At 52.6% G+C, this 12,878-nt stretch overlaps 3 protein-coding genes across 3 annotated transcripts; 1 reads left to right on the top strand and 2 right to left on the bottom strand.

Annotated features, from left to right (window-relative positions):
• Positions 1 to 339: 339 nt before the first annotated feature.
• chsC (chitin synthase C) lies at positions 340 to 3,696 on the bottom strand (the record flags this gene model as incomplete). Its single annotated transcript, XM_024818188.1, has 7 exons — positions 3,295 to 3,696; positions 2,784 to 3,225; positions 2,370 to 2,731; positions 1,461 to 2,307; positions 1,231 to 1,414; positions 535 to 1,180; positions 340 to 477 (listed from the first exon to the last, which is right to left on the bottom strand). The coding sequence occupies exons 1-7, from the start codon at positions 3,379 to 3,381 to the stop codon at positions 340 to 342; spliced, it is 2,706 nt and encodes a 901-aa protein (XP_024667744.1). The 5' UTR covers positions 3,382 to 3,696.
• A 2,444-nt stretch (positions 3,697 to 6,140) lies between these two features.
• Positions 6,141 to 9,715, bottom strand: BDW47DRAFT_129668 (putative efflux pump antibiotic resistance protein; the record flags this gene model as incomplete). Its single annotated transcript, XM_024817021.1, has 5 exons — positions 6,141 to 6,394; positions 7,824 to 8,484; positions 8,537 to 8,963; positions 9,033 to 9,412; positions 9,488 to 9,715. The coding sequence occupies 5 exons, from the start codon at positions 9,713 to 9,715 to the stop codon at positions 6,141 to 6,143; spliced, it is 1,950 nt and encodes a 649-aa protein (XP_024667743.1).
• Positions 9,716 to 11,348: 1,633 nt separating this feature from the next.
• On the top strand, positions 11,349 to 12,588 carry BDW47DRAFT_129667 (uncharacterized protein; the record flags this gene model as incomplete). Its single annotated transcript, XM_024817020.1, has 2 exons — positions 11,349 to 11,831; positions 11,887 to 12,588. The coding sequence occupies 2 exons, from the start codon at positions 11,349 to 11,351 to the stop codon at positions 12,586 to 12,588; spliced, it is 1,185 nt and encodes a 394-aa protein (XP_024667742.1).
• Positions 12,589 to 12,878: the final 290 nt, after the last annotated feature.

The following is a 12,878-nucleotide window of genomic DNA, read 5'->3' as shown; positions in this document are numbered from 1 at the left end:
CGGGACTTGTCTGCATGTATACTCCTCAATGGTGTGTATAATCTGATAATTGGTATCAGATGACTGATGAGGTATGGCTGTGGTTTTTATGTTTTTATTCTAGACTAATTCAATTCACTACCCGGCTATTAAATAACATGCCAATTCATAACTTCATGCACTGAACGAGTTGGAGTTTCCCTTGCCAGGCCGATAAAACATCTATAAATGCAGGCTTCCCTCGAGATTTTCTCGTAAAAGCTCGAATGTGCATGTGTAATCCAATCCGGTATCCTATGATACATGCCGGTCTCCTGCTCCTTCTTCTTCTTCCCTTCGTCATATGTACAGTCTGCTCCTCTACCGTCGGTTGACGCACGAGAAAATCCCCGACCGCGCCAGGAACCACAGCGAGCCGATGAATCGGAAGATACACAGACCGGCTGTCGACCACAGGATGATCTGGAAGTACCAACTTGTGCGGTCGGTCGATGTGTTCTACCAACTTGAGTTAGTACCGACCGTGGACGAAAAAAAAAAGGATAAGAGACATACCGTCAAACACAACCGGTCAATGCCGGTCGCGGTAATCAGCAACGACAGAATCAGATTGCTAAACACCCACAGCAACACCAGCACCGTGCGGAAGTTCCGGTACGAGTCGTCCAGACTAGTGCCGCCCTCTTCCTCAGGCTCGGAAAACGGCGCCAGCGCCCGCTTGACCGTCGACTCGAATTGGCTGTCAATGTCGGCCTGCGGCTTGTCCACCTCTTCGATGAAATTGTGCTTGTTGTCGTCGTCCTTTTTGGTCTGCGCGGATGGCAGCGCCTCGGCCTTGTCCGATCCCTTGGTCCCCCACGACACGTCGTGCCAGTTGCAGAATGCGTACACCATCAGGATGTTGATCGACGTTGTCATGCCCAGGAAGTACGCCCACGCGCTGGTGATGATATGCCACGGGTCCGCGTACAGCACACTGGCGAGTACGTAGATGCCGTATGTCGACACGAGCGCAATCAACACGATACCACCTCCGCTGGAGCTGAAGAATGACTGCAAGAATGCCAAGACACCGTCGTTCAAGTTGAAGTCCAACATCCCACCGGTGAACGCGTTCGCCACCAGGTAGAATGAGTCGATCAGCACGTAGAACTGCACGAGGGAGAAGTATATGAAGGAGAGCGTGTATGGAATCCGTGTGCTGTTCCGGTCAGCCCTACATCCCACCAGTCCGAAGGAAGGGACACTCACCCTTTGGGCCGATTACCCAGGGCCAGGATAAACTGCAGCATCAGACAGAACAAGTACCCGTACTTGAGAAACGTGTTGACGATCGGCGTGGCGGAGTTACCAAACGGCCATCCCTTGTGCTTGTTGGCATCACTAGGCGTGCCCACCAGGTCCAAGATGACGGAGCTAGTCAACCAGAAAGACGCTGCAATCGTTAGCTTCGGTCCATTCAAACGCCTCGAACTACTTACAGAGAGCAAACCAGGTCATGATCAACTGGGCGAAGTTGTACAGCATCTGGACGTGCAGGAAAAACAGGCGAATGATGCCGTGGCCGCTGCGGTAGATCCGCCCGAAATGCATCATGGAGTACAGACCGGCCGCAAAAGACCCGTTCAACCAACGACGCCGTTGACTGATGAACTCGGGCGCTCCCTCCGGCACGTCGGTCTCACCCTTGGACGCTTTGACATACGTCAAATGCCACCGGAATCCTGCCTTGGCGACCAGTTCGAAACACAGGATACGGTCCTCTGCCAAGAACATGTTCTTCTTGAAGATATTCATGCCCTCGATACCCTTCTTGCCCAGTCGCTTGGACAGCGTGTGATCACCGTGGAAGTACTGCTCTAACGGTCGTCCCATGATCGCCCGGTACCGATACGCCGAGAAAGCGCCTGGCAACACACTGACGTAGCCAAAAGCGCTTTCTAACGGTTTATCCAAGATATTGGAAATCTTGTATTCGAAATTTTGCGACGCGACCAGCGGGTTCAGCACCTTCCGCCAGCCAGCGCCTAACATCGCGTGGATTTCACCACACGCTCCACCCAGCGTCTTATCGTTGTAGAAGGCCTCCCAGAGGGCTAAAAGTGACTTCTTCCCGGGCTTAGTACCTGCATCCAGCAGGATTGCCACCTCCGGGTTGAGAATCCGACTGAACCCGTTGAAAAGCCAACGATGGGAGTTGATCTTCTTGGAATTCTTTTGCTTCAGGCAGAAGATCATCTGGACGGGCGGCAAGTTGGACGAGTCGGTGCCGTGGGGTCGGATAAGCTGCTGGTTGGCTGTGACGGAGAGCTGGGTGGTGTATTCAAACTGTTTCCCCAGTCAGCACGGATTCCCTGCTGTGGTGGCACCGCGACGCGTCGGGGACTTACAATATGGGCCACGGTTTCGCGACCGTCGACGTCCTTCTTCATGACACCATCCTGGTAGATACCGACGGTAGCCAGCACATCCAGGGTGTTCTTGTCGCAGGGCTCGATACCGTCGAAGATCAGGCACACGACGATTTTTTGCCACGCCGGGCCTCCCTTGTTCCAGAACTCCGACTTCTTCAAGGTGACGATGTCGCGCACGTTCTGCATCACGCCGTGCAAGGTCCGCGCCGTCAGCACTTTGTCCTCGTTGTAGTACGTGATGGCGATCAACAGCTCAGTGTGTCGGTTGTAGATGGCGGGGCGCAGATTGTAACCGTTTCGCAGGGTGAATTCATCGGGATCGCAAGTCGCGGCGGTATCTGCACACATCAGCTCATGCTCATTCGCAGCGCATCTCCGGTGGCATCATACATCGCATGTGGGTGAATTCCTCCGTGAACGCTTCCTCCGCGTTCCTATACTCCGGTTGAATGGCGTTCTGGATCGCACTCGGCACGGGATAGTCGACGCTCAGGACGGAGCCCTGCACGAGGTTGATCTTTCTGGTGTTGTAGCGGCGCAGGCCCCCCGCGGAGCGTCCGACGGATCGGCCGCTGGAGCTGCTGGGGCCCCAGGTGTCCAAGGGGATGGCGTCTTTGTTGGCCATCTCCGCATCATACAGATCGGCCACCTCGGATTCTTGGTAGGGAGGTGCGGCAAAGACGGTTACGCCTGGGTCGTGCAGGGTGTATCGGCGTGTGGAATCGGTCGAGGCATCCATATCTTCATATGGAGCGCCGTACGGGCTGGGAGGGTTGCGCTGCCCTAACAGGGAGGTTTCTTGCTCATCCCGGTCCGAGTAACCAGGTGTTTGCTAAGAAAGCCAATCTAGTTAGTAAAAAAAGGCACGGGTTGTTTGAGCACCCCTGCGGGTCATGCCTACCGTGCGTGATGGACCTGTGCGCGAGTAGACGCTGCTGCGGCTCTGCTGGGACGGGGGCCCTGAGAAGGGCGACGGTGTGCCCGGCATTGTGTACAGCTACCTGATCAATCCGATCCGCGGCGCGGGCGATGTCGGAGAATCCGATGAGAAGCGCTGGGGTAACAAAGCTCCAGAATTCCGCGTCGGAAGTAGAATTTGCTGGACAAACGGGATTCAAGGTTTGAAGGAATCCACCAGGCCAGCAAAGAACGTCCGGGGAGGGGGGTCGAGAAAAGGGCGGTCGAGTTGACGGACAACTGGAGAGAAGAGAGAGGGAGAGCGAGCGAGATCAACGATAGGCACCGCCTGGGTGGAACCAAGGATGACTCCAGAGACCGGCACTAAAAAAGCCAACTATTAATAGCGAAGGTGTGGGAGCGCGATCGATGTGGCATCCATTGATTAGTAGCGCAGAAGCCGAACAAGTGTCGAAGAAGGGAAGCACAAAAAAAGAAAGGATTAGTTGTGCTGAAAAGGCATGAAGGAAGAAAGAGGAGCGTTAGAAAGTTTTCATCCACGCAGCCAACGGGGGGGGGCGGATTTTCAGAATCTGACCCTTGGGCAGAACTCCTTTGAACTTGTACGACCCTTGGGACAACGCAGGCCAAAATAATGAGTGGCCCTGGATGGAGCCATCGTCATGGCTTTTGATTGCTGTGTCGTCAGCGGGTGGGGTCCACATCTCCCAGCCAAACCACTGCATTTATCCGCCTCCCTCGCATTGTCTCAGGGGGGGATGGATGATCTCGGGATTGGATTGGTTGTTTGAATGAATCCTGATCAGTCATCAGCCTAGAAATCAAAAAAATAAAAAAGGAAAATAAAAAGAGGAGATATACATCGGACACATCAGTCACACAGCAGGCGAGGGAAACAGACTGATCGTCGAGGGGTAGGGGGGGGATGGTACCTAGATGCAAGAAATCGTCCGTAGTTGATCCCCAGATGAAGCCAAAGTTGAAGTCTTGAAGTTCCATCTCAATCCGAGGTTCAAATCACGGGATGGACACAATCGACACAATTAAATTGTTCCCATAATTCCCTCCAAGAGTCTGGAAGCCTCAAGGCCTGAAAAGTTCACAACTCTCTGCCGTGTGTCTATAATTAGGTAATTATGAAACGGATGGGACCCGCACAAACTCAAGCTTCCGAGGCGCCGCCCTGCAGCTGTGATTGGTGGGAGAGGAAGGCAGTGGGGCGTTGTCCTGATTACCTAAGGGATGGAATGTGGCCTGGATTCCTAGGCCTGTTTATTTATATCAAGAATCAATGAACAATAATTTTGAGATCGAAGTGTCCATTGAACTGGTGTTTCCACTTTCAGTGTAAAGTAAGTAGACCTCAATCCATGTTCTAGAAGGGTACGAAAAAACTGGACCCATCTGAAACGCCCCGACCATCCTCTCCCACTGGCGCAAATCCACCGAGCGCTGGGATGCAATAATCCTCCCGCCCAGCCAACAAGCCGTGGCTGGTCCCCATACCAGGAACAGCAGGGACGGCGCATTCCACCTGTCCTCCACCATGTCTTGGTCTCTCCGTCGTGGCGTCTCTAGTGTCGGCAGTCGTCAAGTCCCAGTGACTTTCGATATTAATATATTCTGAGATCATCAATCGCTAAATTAAGACCTGATTAATATTAATATGGACTGGTAGGATTGGATGGAGAGACCTGTCTATTTGGAACATACCCTCGTCTTTTGGGGAGTAGCGCTAAATGCCAGTCCAAATACCACGTCTGCCGGGTAACGCATGTTCGTCTAAAAAATTTATTGGGGTTTGATTTCTGTTTTATTTGATCGTGTTTTTACTGTTGGCTTTGATCCTTACTACCACACGCGACTAAAAGTTGTTTCTGCCCATTATTGGTCTCTTTTTACCCTCAGACCGTCTGTAAGGCCAGCTGATACACCCACAGCCATGGTAAACATCCTGGCAGCTCTACATTGGTCGAACAAGTGGGAAAATACTCAGCCTGAGAGTACCAGCAAAGTCAAATCAATAAATGTGTCAAAGGTGTGAAGCGGCCTGAGACATCCTGGTCAATGACTCGGATCACATGAGACATGCATGCCCTATTTTTAACCATGACACCTTATAAAGTGAGACTGAAGACAGGGAAAAAGAAAGAAGGAAAGAAAGAATCACATCAAACAAAGAAAGGAGAAAAACAAATATCTCGTACCTGACATTCCCTGAAGTCAAACAACTTTCAGCAAAAGATTTGACTTTGGACCCACCTGTCAGTCGATCGAAGACATAACCAGACGTATGCAAGAGCTATACCTGTGCCTGACTCGATGCAGGGCTTGGGGTTTTATCAGTACCTATATTACACATTTCGTCCAATTGTATCCTCTCATGCTTCTTCACTCATCTAAACAGTAGTATCGACTTTCTTATACATGATATACTGTTACACGGTACAGTGCGGGAATTGCCACACGGTGCAATATATATTACGGCACTTTTTGCCTCCATAAATAAGCTTATATCCAGTGCGACATATACTACTACCGAGCACGTAACCATATCATCACTCAAAACAAGACATAAATTATCAGCAATTCCCCACAAAGATAACAGCTGCGACAAAATAACCCAATCAAACTCGCATACGACATGCACATCCAAGATATTGCTCGTTACCCGCTAGATGCCAAATTCCCTAGGCTTTTCTCCACTGTACAGTAGATACATTATCATCACCATGTCCTCCGTACTCATACCGTCCATTAATCAATCATCAAACTAAACCATATCCCCACAAGCAAAACCACTGATTAAAGATGAACAACTAATACCCCTTAATGACAAACATCCGCCTGAGTTTGACAGGAATTAGTCTTGGAGTTGAACCCGGTGCCAGGCCCGCAAGCCGACTCGATCTTCTTTCCGTCCGGCCCGCACTGCAGGTACTTGTGGCAGTCGTGGGGGTGCGCCCAGATCTTGCCGGGATGGCACGCGCCGGCGCCGGCGGGTGAGGCGGTCGGCGCAGCGGCGACGTGGCTGGCGAGGAGGGTGGTCAGGAAGACGGCGAGGGAGAGCTTGAATTGCATTTCTGGGGATGTTAGCGGATGCTAATAGGCTTTATCTATTCCTGTGTGGTGAACTTACTGGCGGTGGTTGGTTGGTAGAAAGGGGTAGATTTTTTTTATCGGCTTGGACAGGGGATTGAAAAGGACTGGAGATGAGGATTGAAGAGTGGCTGGTGTTGATGATGAAGATTCAATTCTACAGGGCAGGCTGACCTTCTTATAACTCTTTGAGGACTATCATCTTGGGGAAGCTGGTATAGATTTTGTTTACCGATGGATATGATATATGATATATGCACTCACCCAATAATCTCACCAGCTACTTGCAGAAACAAGAACTCAATGCACGTTGCAATGTCCTCCAGATCAGCCAACTGTCTTTATTCCTGCTAATTCGCGATCCGTACACCTCGAGATAAGCTGGTTCATATCGCAGCGACCCTTCTGGATTGATCACTCCGCCAGTCGCCTGGTCTGGTAAATTGCGGTCTGGATATGGATACCGCGAGAGTCAAAAAGCATGCATTTTGGTACTGCAGCTCTGTTGTTCTCTCAAATGACCCTGTGCAGTGGCGGTCTGGGGACTTTGAGGTTATTGACGGCTGTAGACGTGCGACTTTTTGGTCATGAGCCAATATATGCAGCCTTCTTGCGGGGCTGCAGACGCTCAGATTAGGGTTCTGACATTTGGTGTCTGCACCTTGATTCCTCGGTGCTGAATTATGGTCCCTCGTTCCTACTTTCCATAGCAATTTATAGATAGATATGACAACATGTGATCTTCTGGGAAGTATTGGTGAGCAACCCGTTTCCTTCAAATCCCAACCACAATTACTTACATACAAGCGTATGTCGATATCAGTCCCCACACCGTAGATCGGCAATATCCCCAGCTATATACCTGCGGGTGTCATTGACCGTGCGGTGTCAAACAGATGGTTTGCTGTATATTGCCAATGTAATGCAGGACATCTTGTCTCTTGACGTGTGACAGATCTGATTTAGTGTCAATCTTGGCTAACCCTGGAATATTACTCAGTGAAGCCATATGGACAGACAGACAGCGGTCACTGGACAAAATCGGCGAATTCACCGCCTCTACCTAGTCCTGTCATTTATCACTAGTGTTGTTTGGATGTTTCTCTTGACAGGCTGTCTTTTCCAGTGTACCCTATTGACATATATGCATAGAAGTAGACTGATGGACGGTATCTTTAGGTTGGCGAGGAGATACGTCGATACTTGTCCGCCTGACTATCATTCTATATGTCTGGTTCTTCGGTCGGTGTACACCAGTATAATGAATCCAGCGTAAATGGCAAGCCCATATATACGCCAATCTTCTGCCAAAACAAGCCCAGCACCAGTGTACAAACCAATGCAAGTCATGATACCCCTCAAAACCAATACGTGATCAACTACCACGATAATGACCCGGTACACCCCGCCCACCACTCTCATCGCCAACCTCCCCCGCCTTCTCCCCATCCATTCGCTCCCTCACCGGCAACCACTGCAACGAAACCGACCCCAACAGCGACAAAAGACACATCGCCAGCCCAACATAAAACGTCTGCGTAACAGCCAAGCTATAAGCCCTCAGCACCGGCTCCAACATATCGCCCGAAACACGCTCCCTCAACTGCGTCGCGCCCTCGCGCACAAGCCCCGCGTCAACAGATGGGGCCACCTCGCGCAGATTGCGCACCAGACCATTGTGGAAGACAGTCTGGCCAATGGTGAGCGAGATGGAGCTGGCAAAGGAGTGCGCGAAGGACAGCGTCGCGATGGCCATGATGGTGTCTTCGGGTGCGAGCGCCACCTGCGGCACGAGCATCGCGTTCTGGAACCCCAGGCCGATTCCCACGCTCATGACGACTTGATATCCGAGGATTTTGCCTAGGCCTGAGGCTGGGACGAGTGTGCTGAGGAGTCCGGCGCCGATGCTGGAGATGGCGGAGGAGGTTATTAGGAAGGGCGTGTAGTATCCTAGGACCGTGACGAGGACGCCTCCTGATAGTGAGGCTGCGACGACGCCTAGCTCGGTGGGTAGACTCATTAGGCCGGATTTGGTAGCCGAGAGGCCTTTGATGGCTTGGAACCAAACTGGGAGCTGTTGGGATTCGGTTAAGGTCTGAACTGTAGAGGGTAAGGAGGGGGCGTACATAGTAGGTAAAGACGAATAACGCCCCGCTGTTGCATATGGTGTAACACAGTACCCCTAGCATATTGCGCTCGGTGATGATGCGAGGGGGTAGCGTGGCGCGATCCTTCTGCCGCACCTGCACGCCCGTGAAGATAAGGAGGAGCACGCTCGAGACAACGAAAAGGACGATGATCCGTCTGTTGTCCCAGTCATACTGTGACCCGCCCCACTCCAGGGCTAGCAGAAAGGAGATGACGCCGGGGATGAAAAAGAATAACCCGATCAGATCCATGTGCAGGACTTTTTCCTTGGCAGTCAGGTGGCTCGCCGGGGCGGCGTTGGAGTTTAAGAGGAAAAAGATGGCTATGAAGCTGACGGCGCCGCAAGGGAGGTTGATATAGAAACACCAGCGCCATGAGGCATGGTCCGTTAGTACCCCGCCTAATCTACGTCTCATCAGTTCTGTTTATCTCTATCCGCAGAGGGTTTATCTCTAACCGCAGAGGTATACTCACAATGGTCCTGCAACGCTCGTCACCGTGTGCACGCACCCGATAAAGCCCAGGTAGATCGGCCGTTTTCGCAAGGGGATTGTGTTCGTCACGATGACAATGGCCCCGGCGCTGAGACTCCCGGCTCCCATTCCGGAGACGCTGCGTCCCACAATGAGCATTGCAGACGACCGTGATAGCGCACAAACCAAGGATCCCGCCTCGAAGATTGCAATCCCTACCAGGAACATCCACTTAGCCGGGTAGAATGTATACAGCTTGCCCCACACCATCTGCATGGCCGTCGTCGCGAATAGATACGAGCTCCCATACCACCCCACATCCGCTAGGGAGTGAAACTCATCTGTGATTCGGGGGATCGCCGTGGCGAGGATGGTTTGATCCTAGAAATCACGGAGATGATTGTCAGCAGATGTATAGATTAGAAAGGCATTTCGGTCATATGAAAGGGGTCATACCAACGAGACGCAGAGTAAGGACGAACAGAGTCCAATCATGACGATTATCCCCTGCCAGAAAGAGGGATACACATGATGCTCTTTGGAATCCGACTCGGTCGCCGAGAGCGGCTCGGATCCGTCGTCCCTCGACGTCACCTCTGGCTTGTCCTGCGATGGGGTTGCTGGTGTTCCAAGAGCATCCCGCTCTGGTTGTGACTTCGCCGTAGTCTCTGGGTCATATCCCATCGTCAGTCGAGACTAGATAGTATTACTATCCAATATGCACCTGCCCTTAGGTGGACCGGATAGAGTCACTGCACCAGTGAAAATCAAATCGGAGAATATAACAGAGACAAGGCCAATGTCTGTTTCAGAAGAGAGTGAAGAAATAGGTCTGCAGTGGTAATCCGGTCAGACCATGCAAGGGGCGTGTTGGAATGTTCATTCTTTAGGGCTGCGGTTGGCCCGTCATTTGGAGGATGGGGATGAGGGCCATGAGATTCCCTTCTTTATAATCCCATACACGCAATTCGAGTCTGCTCGCAGCCAGTATCCTTCATTCCACAAATTGCCGACATGATGGCACGTGAGACTGTGCGACTCAGCACGCGGATAGTCTCCAGCAGTTGTCACATACTGGACATGAAGAAGGTGGGATTGATCAGCTAGATATGCCAGCTGAAAGCGAAGTGCTCTTGGAGGGAGTCACTGATATAATTTCCGGTAAGTAAGTCTGCTAGGAGTTGATGACACTATCCGCTCTGCACAGGCATCGATTGGTTGTAATTATCTGGAAAGCTCTTCACTAGACTTGTCATATCAAGGCGTGGATCGTGTGTAGGACACGTTAAAACTGTAAGGCTGCCTCGCAGTGCGCGGGTGATTACCTGGTATATCTAGGGTGTCTGGGATGTCGACCATGGTACAAGAGTTGGTCTTGAGATTGGCGGTGTGTTACAAGTCCAGCGTGCATCATAGTGGTAGATCCTGATATACATCAAGTAAGTGTGTCATGCTCTATCAGTAAACTATATCGAGTCTTGTGTGGAAACCGTATAATAGGTGGAGGAATTGGACATATATATATCCTCTTATGGAGCATCATAATCAAGCCACCGCTGTCTCATCAAGGTATATGTATCTCCTTCTGTGTTTCTTGCGTCGAGTGGTATTGAAAGGCACCTTGATCCTGATGCCAGGAGTTTTACGCAAGCAAGAAGTATAGTCAAGTGTTCACAAGCCTCTCATCGATCACGATGGTGGACTGAGGCATGAACAGCGGGGGCAGAAACAAGCGGTGGTACACGGCAGAACACGAGGTGGGGAAGACCGCCTTGATGACAGGCGCGAGAAGGGCCGAAGGGGCCAGAGTCATCGTCGTTGCTTCAGCCTCAGCTCAGTTTCCTCTACCCGCATCTTCTTGGAAGCAGTCTAGGTCTTGATCTATTGATTACAGTGTATGTATCACCCTTGAGCTGCCTCTCTTGCGGCGTTGGTTTTCTGTACGTTTTCCCTTCGCGACATCAGTCTATTGGCCGATACCGCCTTGGATGGCGGGCTGTCGCAATGTCGTCCGAGGCGCAGTCAAGGGCGTAGGATGGGATCACAGGATACGGGATGCATGGCGACTGAGAGACGTCGCATGCTCAGGACGGTGGATTTCAGGCGCCCGTGAATCCGAAATGCAGATAAGCTGACCGAATACTGTCCAGCGCTGATCTCCGATTGTCGATGCTATAGAATCCCCGAAACCACCAGTCTCGTTCTCTCTAGACATCCTGTCGCCTGGCGCGCGCAACGCATAGCTCACACTCGGCTCTCTACGGATACGACACACCGAACCTCTTCGACCCTTCTTCCAACCACCACCACCGCCACCATGGCCGACCCGGAGATCGACGAGTTCGCGCAGACCCGTGGCGCCGACGACCTGTTCGACGATGAGATTATTCCCGTCTCCGCCGAGGAACAAGTACCGTCGGTAGACCCGACACCCGCTCCCGTCACCGAAGAGAACATCGCGGCACTGGAACGGAACGCACCCCCGCCCGCACCACGCGCGGATACCCCGCGATCGCGTGGGGGCGAAAGGCGCGGTCGGGGTCGAGGCAGAGGACGCGCCAGACAGGCGTCGCGGAAGCGCGGCGGCGATGCCGGCTCGCAGGCGAAGTCGACGGAGAACAGTAGCATGCCCGAGCAGGAGAAGAACGGTGACCAGGAGTCGAAACATGATGCCCCGGCGGAGCCCACCGCCGAGGATGCGAACAAGGAAGATGGCGCCTCTGTCGATACGAAGGACGCGGATGGACCACGCGTGCCTGCCGTCAGAGGGGACCGGAGTGCAACGGGCGGGGTCAGAAAGGTACCATCACTTTCCCTTAACTATCGCCGGAGTAAACCACAACTAACGTCCGCAGCCCAAACTCACAGAAGAAGAACTGTCCAAGAAGATCGCCGCCGCCAAAGAACACGCCGCCAGAGTCGCCGCCGCGCACGCGCGTGCAGAAGCCGACCAAGCCTCCTTCCTGGAACGCGAGAAAGTCGCCGACGCGAAGCGTCGCCAGGAGCGCGCTCATCGGCGCGTGATGGACACGGAAAGAGAGCGCAACCGCCAGCGGAAACTCAACGCCGTCACCGGCCGGGAATGGGACTCGCAGAAGCAAGAAGAAGACTACAATGGGTCCCGCGGGAGGGGCAACTTCCGCGGCATGCACGGCGGCGTTACGGGACAGGTGCGACGAGGCCTGGAAGACTCGCGCTGGGCGACAGCGCCCGAGGAGACGCCGTCCGACGAGCCGTCTGAGAGTCACAATCGCCACCATAGCCCCCGTGGCCGTGGCCGTGGCCGCGGCGGCCGACGAGGTGGTCGCGGACGTGGTGGCCAGCGTGGACACGACGGAGCCACACCCCCTCAGAGCCAACAAGAGAAACCCGCCGCCCCGGCCCTGGACAACCAGGCTGACTTCCCGGCCCTCCCCGCGGAGCCAAAGAAGCCCAGCACCAGCAGCCCCGGATTATCCCCGGAAAAAGCGACGACTTCGACTACGAAACTCGACCCCCTGTCCCCACTGTCTCCGGTGGGAGGTTCCTGGGCGGACCAGGTTGAAGAACATTTTTAATGTTGTTTCCCACATCACATTACATACCATATACTCACCATACATCATATATGACATGTCACGCCACATTCCCTGTGCACTGATCTTTATTTATGTTTTTTTTTTTTTCTTGACCGATTCCTGCGATCGACTATCTGTATGTCCTGAATGATGATTCCGCATGACCTCATTGATTTATCATTTCTCCCCGTGAAGGATGTGAGATTTAAACCATTATATGTTGTTTTGTTTTATCGATTCCCTTTGCCCTGGTGATCACGGTGGTTATACCATTACAGATTTACGTGTCA

Source organism: Aspergillus candidus, assembly GCF_002847045.1.
Source record: "Aspergillus candidus strain CBS 102.13 unplaced genomic scaffold BDW47scaffold_80, whole genome shotgun sequence".
In the NCBI taxonomy this organism is placed as follows: domain Eukaryota; kingdom Fungi; phylum Ascomycota; class Eurotiomycetes; order Eurotiales; family Aspergillaceae; genus Aspergillus; species Aspergillus candidus.
Note: the sequence above shows the minus strand (reverse complement) of the source record. Positions and strands in the feature narration are given on the sequence as shown.